A 17,913-nucleotide genomic window follows, 5' to 3' on the forward strand; every position below is an offset into this window, starting at 1 on the left:
CCAGAGTTTTCCCCTCTACAGCATGTAGTGCGTCATGATCTAGCGAAGTAAGGAAACCAATGTGAGCTGGTGCTTCCTCTAAATTTCCTCTAAAAGATTTAAATTATGTTAAGAATTATACAATTTGATTAAAGATCTCTGGTCTAAATCTAATTGTGCTTCTTGTCCAGAATACATGTTTGGGGCACTCATGTATAAGATCCAAGAATTTCATATGCAGGCCGTGCTGAAATGTTGGTTCTTTAGGCATTGTCACTGTGTATCGTACTTCTGTACGTCTTGGTCTCAGTGGGGAAGGGGGACAGAAACTGGCATCGTACTGATGTCTTAACCATGTGACTCCCGTCAGTTTTCATACTGGGTTTAGTAGGATGCTGGTGCAAATGCACAGCTGGTGACGACTCAATAAGCCTTTAAAACAAAGATAAAGTGTTTCCAGCTATCAGCTTACGGAATGTGGTCAGTTTGCTCAGGGTGTCATTGGTTATGAGAGCACTGTGTGTCAGGAGCTGGGGGTGCTAAGTTCTGACCAGAAACGATTATTTTTGTCTTCAGTTTAAACCTGTTGAATACATTGTCCAATTTTTTTAATGTAAATGAGAATCAGGAAGTTTATGGATGCAGTTCAGTTTTTCTGTTGTGACATACTGCTTTAACTTTGCTGTAGGTGTAATATGGGCTGCTCCCATTAAATTACTGGCAACTGTCTTCCGTGCATTTCTCAACCAACCCAAGTGTGGAAAGATGTGTCTAGCATTTTGCTGAGAACGTTGGATTCTGATGAATTCAAAACAAATCAACCAAAGTTTGTGTTGCCAAATACAATGGGTTTATTGTTCGTTAAATGCTATCCCACAGGAAAAAATTGTCTGTTCATTTTAAATACCAACAATACAGGTTTTGGACAGTATTGCTCCTCCATGTCAAGTCAACATTGTGTTGAAATTTGTATCTGAAAATGTAAAACAGAGAAAGTCTATTTCTAGGAATTTGATAACTTGGGTAACAGACATCATGAAGAGTGTGCAGAATATTCTGCAGGGGGAAGGGAGTGAGCTAGAAATTGTGGTACATTTTGGTATCAACAACTTAGAGAGGGCAGTTAGTGAGGTCCTATGGTCAGATCTTCAGGAGCGAGGGAGGAAGTTAAAAAATAGGACCTCCAAAGGGAGTAATCTCTGGATTACTGCCAGTGCCACATGCTAGTGAAGAGCAGAAATAGGAAGATAGGGAGGATCAATGCATGGCTTTAAGTATGGTGCAGGAGGGAGGACTTCAGATTCTTGGGACATTGGTTCTGTTCAGGAGTTCTGGGGCAGGAGGCACCTATTCAAAAGGGACTGATTGCACCTCAACAGGACTGAGACCAATATCCTCGCGAGGAGGTTCACTAGTGTGGTTGCGGAGGTTTTAAACTACATTGTCGGGGGTGGACACCAGCTTATAGTAGAAAGGAGGAGTAAGGTAGGGAATGAGTGGGCCAAGTGGATCAAGTGTCTGTGAGGGAACACTTGGGTAAGAGTTATCATTGGATCATAAGGTTTAGATTAGTAATGGAGAAGAGCAAGGAACAATTTAAAGTAGAACAGCTTGATTGGAAGAGGGCTATCATCAATGGAATGGGAGGGGATCTAGCCAGCTTAAAATGGAACCAGAGACTGACAGGAAAAGTGGTAATGGGACAATGGGTGATCTTTAAGGAGGAGATGTTTCAGGTACATTCCAACAAGGGTGAAAGGTAAAGGAACCAAAGCCAGGGCTCCTTGCATTACACTGAAGGTAGAGAATATGATGAAACAAAAAAAAGAGGGTGTATGATGCATGTCCAGTGAATTCTTCAAGTGAGAACCAGGCCAAATACAATAAGTTGAGAGGGAAAGTGAAGAGGAGAATAAGACTGGAAAAGAGGACAGTGATAGACTTTGAGGACATTAAACAGGCTGGTGGAATGGGTGGACATGTGGCAGTTGAAATTTAATGCAGAGAAGTGAAAAGTGATACTTTTTGGTAGGAAGAGCGAGGAGAGGCAAAATAAAATAAAGCATACAATTCTAAAGGGGATGCAGGAGCAGAAGGACCAGGAGGTGTAAATGTACAAATCATTGAAGGTGACAGGGCAGGTTGAGAAAGTGGTTTAGAAGGCATAGGGGCTGCTGGGCTTTATAAATAGAGGTATAGAGTAAGGAATTTTCCTCCACACAAGATCAGGGGGCAGGTTGTTCAACCTTGCCCGTCTAGGAGCGAAGTCCAAAGTACGGAAAGTCCTCATCAGGGAACTCCTCTTTGCTGACGATGCTGCTTTAACATCTCACACTGAAGAGTGCCTGCAGAGTCTAATCGACAGGTTTGCGGCAGCCTGCAATGAATTTGGCCTAACCATCAGCCTCAAGAAAACGAACATCATGGGGCAGGACGTCAGAAATGCTCCAACCATCAATATTGGCGACCACGCTCTGGAAGTGGTTCAAGAGTTCACCCACCTACGCTCAACTATCACCAGTAACCTGTCTCTCGATGCAGAAATCAACAAGCGCATGGGTAAGGCTTCCACTGCTATGTCCAGACAGGCCAAGAGAGTGTGGGAAAATGGCGCACTGACACGGAACACAAAAGTCCGAGTGTTTCAAGTGTGTGTCCTCAGTACCTTGCTCTACGGCAGCGAGGCCTGGACAACGTATGTCAGCCAAGAGCGACGTCTCAATTCATTCCATCTTCGCTGCCTCCGGAGAATACTTGGCATCAGGTGGCAGGACCGTATCTCCAACACAGAAGTCCTCGAGGCGGCCAACATCCCAGCTTATACACACTACTGAGTCAGCGGCACTTGAGATGGCTTGGCCATGTGAGCCGCATGGAAGATGGCAGGATCCCCAAAGACACATTGTACAGCGAGCTCGCCACTGGTATCAGACCCACCGGCCGTCCATGTCTCCGCTTTAAAGAGGTCTGCAAACGCGACATGAAATCCTGTGACATTGATCACAAGTCGTGGGAGTCAGTTGCCAGCGTTCGCCAGAGCTGGCGGGCAGCCATAAAGGCGGGGCTAAAGTGTGGCGAGTCGAAGAGACTTAGTAGTTGGCAGGAAAAAAGACAGAGGCGCAAGGGGAGAGCCAACTGTGTAACAGCCCCGACAAACAAATTTCTCTGCAGCACCTGTGGAAGAGCCTGTCACTCTAGAATTGGCCTTTATAGCCACTCCAGGCGCTGCTTCACAAACCACTGACCACCTCCAGGCGCTTATTCATTGTCTCTCGAGATAAGGAGGCCAAAGAAAGAGTCAAAAATAAGGAATTTACAGTGAACCCTTTATAAAACGCTGGTTCAGCCTCAACAAGAATATTGGGCTTAATTTTAATCGCGCGCCGTGTTTCTCACTGACGCGCTTTCATGACATGGCGGCCTTCTGACATGGAAGGGTCACTGAAGAGCTCCCGTGATATTTCGCGCGGGGGCTCATTTAAATAGTGGGGACGGAGCGGCCGCCCCCGATGATGTAGAGAGAGAGAGAGGCCGCCGGGTCCCCGGCAATGGCATGGGGTGCCACTTCGCAGGAGCCGGTGCCATATTTAAAATGCTTTAAGCCCTGAGCAGATATTTTAATTTTTAAAGGGACCAGGAATTAAACTTTTAATAACAACAGTAAATTTCACATAAAAATGCCACTTCCACCCCGCAGTGATCACATAATAGCTTTATTTCCCTCTTCACCCCACCCACCCCCAAAAGCCATTCTTGAAAGTCCCGAAGTTTAAACCCCAAACTTTGCACTCTTTACCCTTCAACCCCTTCCACCATCCCCACAGCTGATGAAAATTTGTTTCTCCACTCCTCCCGCCCCGAAAATTGTGTTCCCGCCCCAGCCCCACCATCTTGCCTCGGAACTGCGTACAGAGTTCCGAAGGCTTGCGAGCTGCGTTTGGAGTTGGTAGAATATGTGTGGGGCGTCCGCCGCCTGCAGGTAAGTTTATTAGCGTCTAATTTAGGTTCATTTGAATATTTAGATGAAGGGCCTGCTGCCAGGCGGCGGGGGACTGCACTGATGTCCCTCCACCGCCAGCAATATGCGGTGGGCCCTTCTCGACGTCGTGGGTCAAGGCGGGCCTCTCCCCACAACATTTTACCGGCCCCTGTGCCGTGACCCAAGGCATTGAGGGGTCGGTGAAATTCAGCCCATTGTATCCAATTTTGGGCACCACAATTTAGTAAGGATGTTGAAGGCATTAGAGAGGTTGCAGAAAAGATTTACGAAAATGGTTCCATGGATGAGGGACTTCGGTTACATGGATAGATTGGACAAGCTGGGGTTGTTGGGAAAAGGTTGAGAGTTTTGATAGAGGTGCTCAAAATCATGAGGGGTCTGGACAGAGTTGATAAGGAGAAAATGTTCTCATTGGTGGAAGGTGAGTGACAAAAGAACCAAAGGCAACTTGAGGAAAAACATATACGTAGTGTGTGCTTAAGATCTGGAGAGTGCAGTGGAGGCAGATTCAATCATGGCTTTCAAAAGAGAATTGGATATTTATCTTAAGAGGCTACAGGGGAGTGGGACCAGCCGAGTTGCTTTTACAGAGAGCTAGCATGGAGACTATGGGATGAAGGGTTGCATCCTGTGCTGTAACCAATCTATGATTACATTGATATGGAGGACTTCTAATAAAGCTGCAGAAGTCATTTTGCGGGAAACTGGCATTAAAACTCACCTTCCAAACCTATTGGAAGGCGTGAGCTAAATTTTTGTGCTTATTTTAGTCCACATGCTGTTTACTTCAATTTAAATGAATTGTCAGTCTTGTACTTTACATTCTAGTATGTGCTGCGACTGAGGTCTGAGGAGATGTAGTGTCATGTTTTACCAGCCTCTAGATTTTATGCATTACTCCCAGTAACGATTTTGTGCGTCTTCATTCAGAAGCTTCTGAAAATGCTGTGCTTTGTAATTCACGGTGTTCCTCGCTTATGTTACAGTGCTTCAGGAGCCAGTGTGGTAGCAATCGACAACAAAATAGAACAAGCAATGGTAAGTGAAATGATCCCTTAACATTCGGTTTGTTTGTTTCTTCAGATAAACAATGCAAAGCTTTCCACAGTTATTCTCTGATATTTATTTGCAATACAGATATGCAAATGTGACTTGCATGTTCAATCTCTTACACATCTAAGGAAAAATGACTTGCTCCACCTTTTGACAAGTTAAAGATGATATAATAATCAGTAATTAGTGTCTGCTTCTAGTAACTGGATAACTTGTCAAACGTTTGGTAGCACATGCTCTAGATTTTGTGAAGTCCAAAATCTGGACACTTTTGTAAATAAATCCAAAGCTGTTTCAATGCTAGTTACATTTTTTACATTTTTATTTAGAGATACAGCACTGAAACAGGCCCTTCGGCCCACCGAGTCTGTGCCGACCAACAACCACCCATTTATACTAATCCTACTTTAACCCCATATTCTCTACCACATCCCCACCATTCTCCTACCACCTACCTACACTAGGGGCAATTTACAATGGCCAATTTACCTATCAACCTGCAAGTCTTTGGAGGTGGGAGGAAACCGGAGCACCCGGCGGAAACCCACGCATACATGGAGAACTTGCAAACTCCGCACAGGCAGTACCCAGAACTGAACCCGGGTCGCTGGAGCTGTGAGGCTGCGGTGCTAACCACTGCGCCACTGTGCCGCCCAAAAACAATGTGTAAGATTTGATGGAAGGCATTTTACAGCATTTAGCTGAACTGCAATAAAAGTGGTAGCTGTGTTACTGGTTGTAACCTTTCGGGAAGCCATCACCAAATCTAAAATTCTAAATTGTACAGCCTTTCTCTTTTCCTGTTGAAAATGGGTTCCAGAGATGCTTTGCGTCTGTGCTGATGACATTGTGTATATAACAGTGTGCAAGTCATTGATATGTATGTGCATCTGATCTCGGTAAGAAACCAATGAGAATGTTTTTCTTACCAAAAAAGAGAACTGGGAATTTATTAGTGGAAATCAGTAAACAATTTAATAATCTCCAAAATGCATGTTGCCCTGAATCCTCTCCCTCTTTCATAAACTCTCTGCTCCATAGTACAAATAGTCACATTAAAAAAAAAATTCTCTTCCAAATCTCAGGCTTACCTTGAAATAGAGTCATGCTCCAGTTTGGTTCTCCACTCTGGTATAATAGCCAAATGCCATTTTTTTAACCGTCCATTTTCTCCCCACCTGTGGCCATGGTCGTTTGTTATACCCTTATTGCCAATCCAGCTAAAATCAACAACCAACTTGCTGCAGACCAGGGATAGAGCTGGGGGTCTTCCTCACCTGTACAGTATTAGCAATATCCTAAATTTACCAATTTGATCACCTAAATCTAATAAAAGTAATTACTTGTGCAGTGAAGCACATAACTCAATGGCATTGCGTTCTGCTGGCCAGATAGATCAATTAATTACAAACTGTTGTGATGAATGATCCTTAATTCCTGATTTTAATTGGGTAGTTTCTACCCAAGGGGGTTTTATTCTGCTCTGGAATTTTACTACGTACAGCCCCTAACCTATACGAAGGAGCTCCATTGTATACCTGTATGCTGCTGGATGAGGTACAGGAGCAGCCCTCTGAGTTGGTCCAACAGGTCATCATAGACTGTCTTTAAAATTTGAGGATACCTACAAATCTGAATGTAAACTAGCCCAATGCACTTAGTTAATGCATTATTTATTATTTTTATTTTATTTTTTTATTATTTAGAGATACAGCACTGAAACAGGCCCTTCGGCCCACTGAGTCTGTGCCGACCATCAACCACCCATTTATACTAATCCTACATTAATCCCATATTCCTACCACATCCCCACAATTCCCCTACCACCTACCTATACTAGGGGCAATTTATAATGGCCAATTTACCAATCAACCTGCAAGTCTTTGGCTGTGGGAGGAAACCAGAGCACCCGGCGAAAACCCACGTGGTCACAAAGAACAAAGAAAATTACAGCACAGGAACAGGCCCTTTGGCCCTCCAAGCCTGCGCCAATCCAGATCCTCTATCTAAACATGTCGCCTATTTTCCAAGGGTCTGTATCTCTTTCCTTCCTGCCGATTCATGTATCTGTCTAGATGCATCTTAAAAGACGCTATTGTGCCCGCGTCTACCACCTCCGCTGGCAACGCGTTCCAGGCACCCACCACCCTCTGCGTAAAGAACTTTCCATGCATATCCCCCCTAAACTTTTCCCCTCTCACTTTGAACTCGTGACCCCTAGTAATTGAAACCCCCACTCTGGGGAAAAAGCTTCTTGCTATCCACCCTGTCTATACCTCTCATGATTTTGTACACCTCAATCAGGTCCCCCCTCAACCTCCGTCTTTCTAATGAAAATAATCCTAATCTACTCAACCTCTCTTCATAGCTAGCGCCCTCCATACCAGGCAACATCCTGGTGAACCTCCTCTGCACCCCCTCCAAAGCATCTACATCCAGGGAGAACTTGCAAACTCCGCACAGGCAGTACCCAGAACTGAACCCAGGTCACTGGAGCTGTGAGGCTGCGGTGCTCGCCACTGTGCCACCCACATTGTTGAATTATCTGTCACATTATTTTCTGACTGGAGCAAGATTGGATAGGGCAATCTGAGCATTTTTGCAAAAGCTTCTACGTTCAGACATTGCAGTTTTTTCCGTTTTTGGACTGCTGTGTTTGATGCTAAGCCCAAGGTATGTAGCAGATCTTCATTCAAAGAGTAAGAACAGTCCATCTTTTCTTTTAAACATCCATACAGATAGATGGAATGCTTTGCCACATGGAGCAGTTGAAGCAGTGGCTATTGCATCTTGTAAGGGAAAAGGGGACAAATAGTTGAAGCAGAGGAAGGGATGGGGCCATAGGGAGAGAGCATGGAAGTGGGATTAGTTTAGGATTGCTCGAATAGAGCAGCAAGGCATGATGGGCTGAATGGCCCTCCTGGGCTGTAAACATGTATTGCACATTGTTTACTGTAGTGATTTATAGGTACTCGTGCTTTACACTGAAGTGCTGGTTTTGGGAATTGAAGTAGTTCAATTCCACACCTCCACCCACCGCCCCCCCCCCCCCCCCAACCAAACATGGTTGCATCTCCAACTATCACTACTCTCTATCAGATACTGTCTCTAAGTACCTAGTAAAACAGTTTCGAAGTGTAGTCATTGGCAAGGGAGTCGAGGGTTATGGGGGAGGGGGCACAGAGAGGAGCGTGGAATTAGACCACAACCAGATGAGCCGTGATCTTATCAAATGGCGGATCCGGCTCAAAGGGCCAAATTACCTGCTCCTGCTCCTAAGTCCTATGTTCCTATGGCATTACAATCATGCATTTGGCTGCAGATTTGTAATTAAAAGCACCTGGGAATGTCCAGTTTATTACTGTATGCAAATTTTGGGAATTAAGCTGCACATTTGAAAGATCTTCAGTAGCAGAATATTGTCTCCGCATGAGTCACTCTTCTAGCTGACATGAAGACACTTGAATAGAGCAGCCTCTCTGCTTATGCTGATCTGATGCTAGTCACACGCAACCCACACTCTGACTCACACGTTTCACAAGACTTCAAACTGCGAAATCTATCCCTGTCCGTAAGAATTTCCTTGTGGACTAGCAGCCAATTTGAAAGCATGCCCCCTATTTTTCTACACTGTAGCTGCTCCTGTTACCAGAGGGGCCCTGCAACCATCAATGTCTAATGGGGGTCTCCATGCTGGCAAGAAAATAGGCTTTTCTATTTTTAAAAAAAAAGACATTTTATTTTGAGCCCATTACTTTGTTCTATACAAGGTACATTGAACAAAAAGCATTCCAGGCTTGACATCACTTTCTCTTGTTAACAGACTGAGTGATAGGGCAGTTCTATTATGTTGAAGGATTGCAGACCAGTGTGAAATCTGTTTGACTGTACAAGTCATTGATTATGTTTTTTTTAAATGCAGGATTTGGTGAAAAGTCATCTGATGTATGCAGTAAGAGAAGAAGTGGAAGTCTTGAAGGAGCAGATCAAGGAGCTGATTGAAAAGAACTGTATACTAGAGCGAGAGAATTCACTATTAAAGTCACTAGCGAACAATGACCAGCTGTCTCAGCTTCAGACCCAGGTGACCAATCCCAGTAGCACTTCACAACCACAGCAGTCGACAGCAGTAGCACAATCTCAACAGAGCGCACAACAGACGCAGCCTCCACCGCAGCCTAATGTCCCTTCTGCATGAAAATTGCTCGCCTGCATAGGAAAAGAAATCTTCAAAAAAAATCTGTCTCTGTGTGCCACTGGTGTTCTTACCACTCTACATTGAACAGCAAATAGCCATGCTTAAATGTGTTTTTTGCTCTTTGGCCTTCTCAGTATTAGACAATCATCCGCAAGAGCTTTCTACGTGTGATGTCTCAGTTGGCATCCACAAGTGTGTGACTGCACGACGAGAGGTGGTTGAGGAATTGTGTCTCGTAGGAGGAAAGCTGATTTTCATCAGGTTTATGGACAAGTGGGTACCTACATCTTTCTGGCTTACCAACACACACACACATATATATATATATTAAAAAAAAAATAGGAAACTGTGGGTCGTTGCACCTTCCTGTCTACCATAAAGACCTAGTTAGCAGCTCTGTCTGAAAAGAGCCACCATTATAGTAACTTTTTGCATACATGAATTTTCATTTACTGTTTGTTTTTATTTATTACAGGGCTGCTATTTTCATATGTAAATGAACAATGTCACAGAATCTTTTTTTTTGTAAGTTTGAAATTAAAGATTATAAGATTACTGGTAAAAGCAAGTGATAGTTGGGATTGCATATATTAGTTTAAAAAAAAAATAGGCAATAATAAAATTCAAAAAAAAAATCCTGGCTTAAGAGTTCTAACACTAATGGCAGTTTTACTATGGGGATTTTCTTCTGCGATAGTCGAATCCCGGTTTGAATGTAAATTTTGTATAGAGTGTAAGTATTATAAGGAAGAACATAGCAGACATGTACAAGTAGGCACCGGACATTGTGACCTAACACCTTGAAAGGATATTTGGGCTTTTTTTTTGATGAAGAAAAATAAACTGTGCTCATTTCTGTTTCTAATTTTCTTTATCTGGAAAAAGAATTGCCATGATTTTTCTCAACATTTATTTTACTTTTTTCCCCCTCAGAAGTGTGATGGTGGGTGGGGGGAGAAATAATAAAAAGCTGTGAAATTGTTCAACCTACCTTGTAACCAAAGAAGCTAAGCTGTGTTTCTGAATTCATTTATTTTATACGGCTGTTCTGTATGTATTATTTTAGTATACTTTTTTCTCTCTCGAGCTTTAATGAGCAATTTTTTCCTTTACCCTCTTCGCATGTTCTGCATGACCCCTTTATCAAACCAGTTTCTTACCTCATGTTTTTACTGAGCACTCATACTGTAAGAAGTTTAGTCTGTGAACAATGTCCAATGAAAACTATAAAAACAGCTGTTGGATTCAAGCTAGTGTTAAGTGCTAGTCAGAAAAAAATGGAGTGAGCCATCTTTTGTTCATTTAAATGGTGTTTTGAATTTCATATGCATAAAGTTTTGTTACATTGCAGATTTTATTGTATTTAATAAATGCAACGTGCCGATTCAGATGTGCTATTTGTCCCAAGTGTTTGGATTAAAGTGTGCAATACTGCAACAGTAGTTTAAAAGAAAAACTCTCACTCGTTATGTCTAACTTATGTAGCAGGAGCTAAAATTGATGGTTATAGGAATGGACTTCCTGCTAGTGGAACAGTAGTGCCTGACTCCTGGCCACAAGATCACAGATTCCCATAGGCTGGCTTTTGTTTGGAGGGCAAGAGTGTGGAATAGGAAGAGTACAAGAGTCGTGATCGTGCTCAGCTATGCCTTTGGTGGAATACCATGGAAAAAGGCAATAAACTTGCACAGTATCTCTTACCAGACTATCACAGGCTGGCAGGATGAATGATTTATGATTATTCTGGATGGGAAAAGGGAGAAATGGGAAGCTTGCAGTACCAACTTAAAGTAAGCCCTTACATCCCATCTAAATCTAATACTGTTTAATTTAATCCAGATTCTGTTTAGTACAAACTTTTGTGTTACCAAACTCTTCTGTACATAAAGGTCTGCTGTCGATTTGTATGACATCTGGAGCACAAGACTGTTGCAGCTGATTGAGTTGTTGCTATCACATGCTTCCTGGTCATCAATTCAGACATTTTGTTTGTTTTCCCTCATTTGCTCCTGCTTCTGTTTGTTTGTTTTTCTCAACAGCCTTTAAAGATTTTTTTTTAATGCAAGAAGCCTTTTAATCAGGCACACCACTGAAAGTACTTGACCTTTTCATTGAAAGTATTTTTAGGTGTGTTGTTGTCAAGAAGGTTAAGACCTGTGAATTAACACTTTAAGTGAGAAGCTGCTGAGTTTAACCATTGCTGCTTTAGTAAATTAATCCACTTGCTGTTCCTTCAGATCTCCTTTAACTCATCAATCCAACCCTGATTCCCTCTTGCTGATTCAGTGCTACATGCATAAGCTTCCTTTCGCTTGCACATCCTTAGTGTTCAAAACCTCCAGTCCTACAATGGCTGATTCAGACCTCGATATCTCTGTTTTTCAACAGAAAGCAAACAGGAATGTTTAATCATTCTTCAAAGACTAGTCTCTTCTTGTAAGGTGAACTAGTGGTTGCATACCCTTTGCTCCACCTTCCATCTGTTGACATTCTTGGCCTATCTCCTCTATTGGGCGGCGCAGTGGTTAGCACCGCAGCCTCACAGCTCCAGGGACCCGGGTTCGATTCTGGGTACTGCCTGTGTGGAGTTTGCAAGTTCTCCCTGTGTCTGCGTGGGTTTTCTCCGGGTGCTCCGGTTTCCTCCCACAAGCCAAAAGACTTGCAGGTTGGTAGGTAAATTGGCCATTATAAATTGTCACTAGTATAGGTAGGTGGTAGGGAAATATAGGGATAGGTGGGGATGTGGTAGGAATATGGGATTAATGTAGGATTAGTATAAATGGGTGGTTGATGGTCGGCACAGACTTGGTGGGCCAAAGGGCCTGTTTCAGTGCTGTATCTCTAAACTAAACTAAACTATTGTCTCATGTAACTTGTATCTCCTTTATTGTTAAAACTTCAAACAGGAAGCTTGACTTCCTCTTGTGCCAAACACTTAATGGTCATTGTCTCAGCACTCAACTTTCTATAAAGCCCAAGTATATTCAAGACTTTTAATGCTGCTCCTTTTTCCTGGGAGGTTCTTCTGTTAACATAAGAACAGAAGAAATAGAAACAGGAGTAGCCCATGCGGTCACAAGAAGTAGGAACAGGAGTAGACCATATGACCCATTGAGCCTCCTCCGCCATTCAATGGTTGATCTTGGGCTTCAACTCCACTTTCCCACCTGCTCCCCATATCCCTTGGTTCCCTGAGACACCAAAAATCTGTCTGTCCCAGCCTTAAATATAATCAACCATGGAGCATCCACAACTCTCTGCAGTAGAGAATCCCAAAGATTCACAACCCTTTGAGTGAAGAAGTTTCTCCTTGTCTCAGTCCTCAGTGATCAACCCCTTTATCCTGGGACTGTGCCCCTGTGTTCAAGAGTCCCCAGCCAGGGAAAACGACCTCTGTATCTACTCTGTCAAGCCCCTTCAGAATCTTGTATGTTTCAATGAGATTACCTCTCATTCTAAAATGCAGAGACTATAGGCCCAGTTTACTCAGCCTCTCATCAGAGGACAATCCTCTCATACCAGGAATCAATCTGTCAAACCTTTGCTGTATCACCTCCATGGACACCAAAACTGCACACACTATTTCAGATGTGATCTCACCGAAGACCTGTACAATTTTAGCAAGGCTTTTTTATTTTTGTACTCCAATCCCTTTGCAATAAAGGCCAACATGCTATTTGCCTTCCTAATTGTTTGCTGTAACCACATGCTAACTGTCTGCGTTTCTTGTATGAGCACACCCAGTCTCTCTGAACATCAACACTTAAAAGTTCCACATCTTTCAAAAATATTTTGCTTTTCTATTCTTAACAATTCCTCACATTATACTCCATCTGTCATCTTATTGCCACTCACTTAACCTGTCTATATCTCTGCAGCCTCTCTGTGTCCTCCTCACAGCTTACCTTTCCAACTAGCTTTGTATTATCAGCAAAATTAGGTACGTTACTTTCTGTCTCTTCATCTAAGTCATTAATATAGGTCCCTTGAGCCTGCTCTGATATTCAATAGGTTCATGGTTGATCTACATTAACTCCACTTTCTTGCCCCATCCTCATACCCCTTGATTTCCTTACTGCCTGAAAAAAGGCTCATCGACTGAGCAGCCACAGCCCTCTGGGGTAGAGAATTCCAAAAATACACAACCGTCTGAGTGAAGAAATTTCTCCTTGTCTCAGTCCTAAATGGCAGACCCCTTATCGTCTGACTATGACCCCTAGTTTTTTTTAGACACTCTAGCCAGGGAAATGGCCTCTTAGCATCTACCCTGTCAAACCCTCTAAGAACGTTATATGTTCCAATGAGATCACCTCTCATTCCTAAACGCCAGAGAATATAGGCATAATCTACTCAATCTCACCTCACAGGACAGCCCTCTCATCCCAGGAATTAATCTAGTGCACCCATCTCTTAGGCAAGTATTTCCTTCCTTCAGTAAGGAAACCAAAACTGTACACAGTACCCCAGATATGGTCTCATCAAAATCCTATATAATTGCAGCAAGACTTCTTTACTCGTAGTCCAACCCCCTTGCAATAAAAGCTAACCTATCATTTGCCTTTCTAATTGCTTACCTGCATGCTAACTTTGTGATTTGTGTACAAGGACAACCAAATCCCTCTGAATACTAACATTTCTCACCTTTTTTTAAAAAAAAATTCTGCTTTTCCTACCAAAATGGATAATTTCACACTTCCCCACATCATACTCCATCTGTCACTGTCTTGCCCAATCACTTAACTAGCCTATACCTCTTTGCATCTTCCTCACAGCTACTGTTATCTCTCTATCATGGAGATGAAAGGCAAAAAAAATCTAGAGGGAATTTACGCTCTTCTGAACTTCCCTCTTTCTCAGCTCCAAACATTCTATCCCATACTTTCTGCTCCCTACGTTCTCTTTGTGTTACCTGTTCTTCCCCAAGGCCTCAAAATCTTGGCAATCTTTACCTCTCCTCAGTCATTCTTTCCATATATACTCTCAGGCTTTGAACCCTAACCTTAGAGTCGCCTAATCACTACTTCCTGATTTACCTAGTCTTTTCCTCCTCTTTTCAACTTTCTCTGTGTCTTTAACCAAGGCTCTTAGTCCTTCAGTTTGTATTCTCAATTCAAACAAAAACACTCCCAACCAGAGCTCAATATCAAGCCAGAAAATGTGCAGATTGACATCCTGCTGACCTATTTGTCGTCAGCTGAAGATGTGCCTCATGAGTTTGCCTCAATTAGGGCCTGAATAAGAGCTGTAAATGGCACATATTAAAAGTATCTAAGTGGTATTAAACCTGGGGAGCAATAGATTGTAAAGGTTTTACTACTTTTTATTTAATGGAAGTTACATGTATTTGCAAAGCACAGTTGAATTCCAAATCTTAAATGTTCAGACGTACAATTTCAGTGAACTGTTCTGGGTAGAGTTACATATTACATAGAAGCTACAGCACAGAAACATGCCATTTGGCCCAACTGGTCTACACGGGTGTTGATGCTCCACAGAAACCTTTTCCGACCTTACTTCATCTAACCCTATCAGCAAATCTGTCTAATCCCTTTCTTCCTCATGTACTAATCTAGCTTCCCCTTAAAGGCATCTTATGTTATTTGCCTCAACTACTCCATGTGGGGAATTCCATATTCTAATTACTCTTTAGATAAAGATGTTCTGCACTCACTTATTCTGAAATGTGGTCTTTAATGCAGTTGATATTAATTTTTTACTGATGAGATGCCTGGTATGGTTCAGGGAGGTGCTAATCATCTTAGTGAAAGAGAGAGATCTGTTCTGAAATGCCCAAACTTCTAAACTGGCCCACGAAACCCATTTTGTTTGTTTGTGTCTCTTACTTGCCAGCTATCCTGTTCGAATTTTGTAGGGTTGAAGGTGTGGAAAAGGCTTCTGCTTTTTTAGTGCTGTAGCCCCATTGGTAGACTAAATTCTAAATTGGGGCTTCAAAGTATGTTACCATGTACGGTTTGGGGTATCTGGAAATTAATGTGAACATTAATTTCACGTGCAGTCCATGACAATGCAGATGCAACTATGTGACTCAAGGGCAAACAGCTTGGACACTCCCGATCAGTTTGATCCCCAGAGATGAACAGCTGCAATTTGAAAATCAGGGTGTAGGTGGAGGAGGAAAAGGCCAACTGGATGCTTACATTTTATACAATATTCTTGAACTCGATACAAGTGGAATCCAGTCTTTCATTTCTCCATGCCATTGATAAAACAGCCAGGAGGGTAGTTGCAGACATCAGGTGGATATCGCCCGGTGAAACTGGCAGATAAAATTTAATGCAGACAAGATGCATTTTGGAAGGAATAATGAGGATAAGTAGTATAAACTAAATGGTACATTTTAATGAGGGTACAGGAGCAGAGAGACTGCAGGGGGTGGGGTGGTTGTTCATATACACAAATCTTTAAAGGTGGCCTGGTAAGTTGATGTAAGGCTGTCGAAAAAGCATAGGGGATCCTTGCTTTATAATAGAGGCATTGAGTGTAAAAGTAAGTTTTTTTTTTTTTTTCTTTTCCTCAACCTTTATAAATCACTGGTTAGGCTTCTACTGGAGTATTGTGTCCAATTTTGGGCACCACACTTAAGGAAGGCCTTGGAGAGGCTGTAAGTCTATCAGAACTGGGGATGGCGGACTTTCATTATGTGGAGAGACTAAAGAAGCTGGAATTGTTCTTAGACCAGATAAGGTTAAGGGGAGATTTAATAGAGGTGTTCTTTCCAGTTATGATCTGGAAAGGATTATGGAAATAGAGTACTGGAGGACATTCAGGCTATCTTGCCTGTGCTGGCTCTTTGAAAGAGCTATCCATTAGTATTTCCTCCATTTCCCTGCTCTTTCCCATAGCCCTGCACATTTTCCTTTGAGTATACATCCAATTCTCTGTTGAAAGTCACAATTGAATCTGTTTCCAATATCCTTTCCAGATCATAACTCTGTGTAAATAAAAATGATATTGTGGAGCTTCCAGAAAGATCGTTATTTGCTAGTATAGGGGCAGAAAGGTACTATATAGGCCGGGTGCATGATATGAGGTACTATGTCTCTTTTGTGGTCTCTGGGATGTACAAGAGGGAAGGATGAGATTGGAGAGGAATTTCAGCCGACTACCTAATGGGATTGGTTACAGTTCAGGCAAGAAAGGTGATTTAAAAGTGATAACCTAAAATGAACAGTCAGTTTGCCCTGTCATTGTTTACAGAATTACAGAATCGTTACAGTGCAGAAGGAGGCCATTCGGCCCATTGTGTCTGCCCTGGCTCACTGAAAGAGCAATTACTGTGATTTGGATTTAGATTTTCTATACTGCTTATCATCTTGTATACTTCTGTATGGTCATCTATCAATTGCCTCATTTCAAAGCTTAAAAAGCTCCATACATCCCAAACACTTGAATGTTTCTCCTGTGTCTTACTGACCAAATTAGTTCAGAAATACTACAAGGAATGACTGATGTGAGAAACAGATGCATTCTAATTTGGATAGTAGCTGATGCTGTTGAGAGGTCAGGGGTTAAAGTTGTGTTATCTAGCCTGAGAACGATTGATGTGAAAAATGTTCTGTTCCACATCCGATGACCCAGACAAATCACTCACTACACAAAATTAGGGATGTGTTTTTTTAAAAAGTATTTCTTGTTTAGAAGCTTGCAACTTTTGTTGTTCTTTCCATTTCTGCCCCTCACCCAGAAAGTTTTCCTTCTGGTTCCATGGGCATCAACTGGCCTCTGGTACTTGAAGGTCATTTCTCAAGGGGTGAGCAGGGGCAGCAGTGGCGTAGTGGTAATGTCACTGGATTAGTAATCCAGAAACCCAGGCTAATGCTCTGGGGACATGGGTTCAAAACCCACCATGGCAGATGATGAAATCTGAATTCAATTAATAAATCTGGAATTAAAAAGCTAGTCTAACGGTGACCACAAAACCATTGTCGATTGTTGTAAAAACCCATCAGGTTCGCTAATGCCCTTTAGGGAAGAAAATTGCCGTCCTTACCTGGTCTGGCCTACGTGTGACTCCAGACCCAAATTTGACTCTTAAATGCTCTCTGAAATGGCCTCGCAAGCCACTCAGTTCAAGTGCAATTAGGGATGGGCAGTAAATGCTGGCTAGTCAGTGACGTCCACATCTTATGAACGAATTTTAAAAAGCATAGATTGAGTTAGGTTACAGATCAGCCATCAACTCATTGAATGGCAGAACAGGCTGAAGGGGTTAAATGGCCTACTCCTATTCCTGTGTGAATGTCAGCAGGCAATCCAACTATAGAGGGGTTAATGGCTGATCCCAATGCTGGCGTCAGATTTTTTCTGGTTTGGTACGTATTACAAGGTGATAATGTGTTATTTTGCTGTGTTGACAGTTTTACTGGAACTGCCGAGCCCTGGAAATCACCAGTGTCGCAATGTATCGGTGACCAGAGATCCCAAACACATAGGGGTAGATTTTCAACTCGGTGCGTGAAGTTCAGGATTGGCCACTCGCTCTAGAACTCTGTTTTCATTTTCATCATTTAATGTAGGTCTGTGCCTGTCAGTTAAATTATAACTACTTATCTGTTGCTGCCTATCTTGCTCAATCTTCTCAGCCATTCTGCCCACATCCGTTTTCCTGCCTCTGCTTGTTTCCTAAGTGGATGAGTCAGTTATGCTTGGACATGACGTGGTT

General features: G+C 42.6%; 1 protein-coding gene across 2 annotated transcripts in view; it reads left to right on the forward strand.

Moving 5' to 3' along the window:
- Window positions 1-10,686, forward strand: part of tsc22d2 (TSC22 domain family 2) — an 86,351-nt gene extending 75,665 nt beyond the window's left edge. For both annotated transcript variants that reach the window (XM_068042629.1, XM_068042630.1), the window contains 2 exons: window positions 4,966-5,017; window positions 8,955-10,686. In XM_068042629.1, coding sequence (XP_067898730.1) covers window positions 4,966-5,017; window positions 8,955-9,230 — 328 coding nt within the window. In that variant the 3' untranslated portion in view covers window positions 9,231-10,686. The remainder of the gene's footprint in view (window positions 1-4,965; window positions 5,018-8,954) is intronic.
- Window positions 10,687-17,913: the final 7,227 nt, after the last annotated feature.

Source organism: Heterodontus francisci, chromosome 11 (assembly GCF_036365525.1).
Source record: "Heterodontus francisci isolate sHetFra1 chromosome 11, sHetFra1.hap1, whole genome shotgun sequence".
NCBI classification, from domain to species: Eukaryota; Metazoa; Chordata; class Chondrichthyes; order Heterodontiformes; family Heterodontidae; genus Heterodontus; species Heterodontus francisci.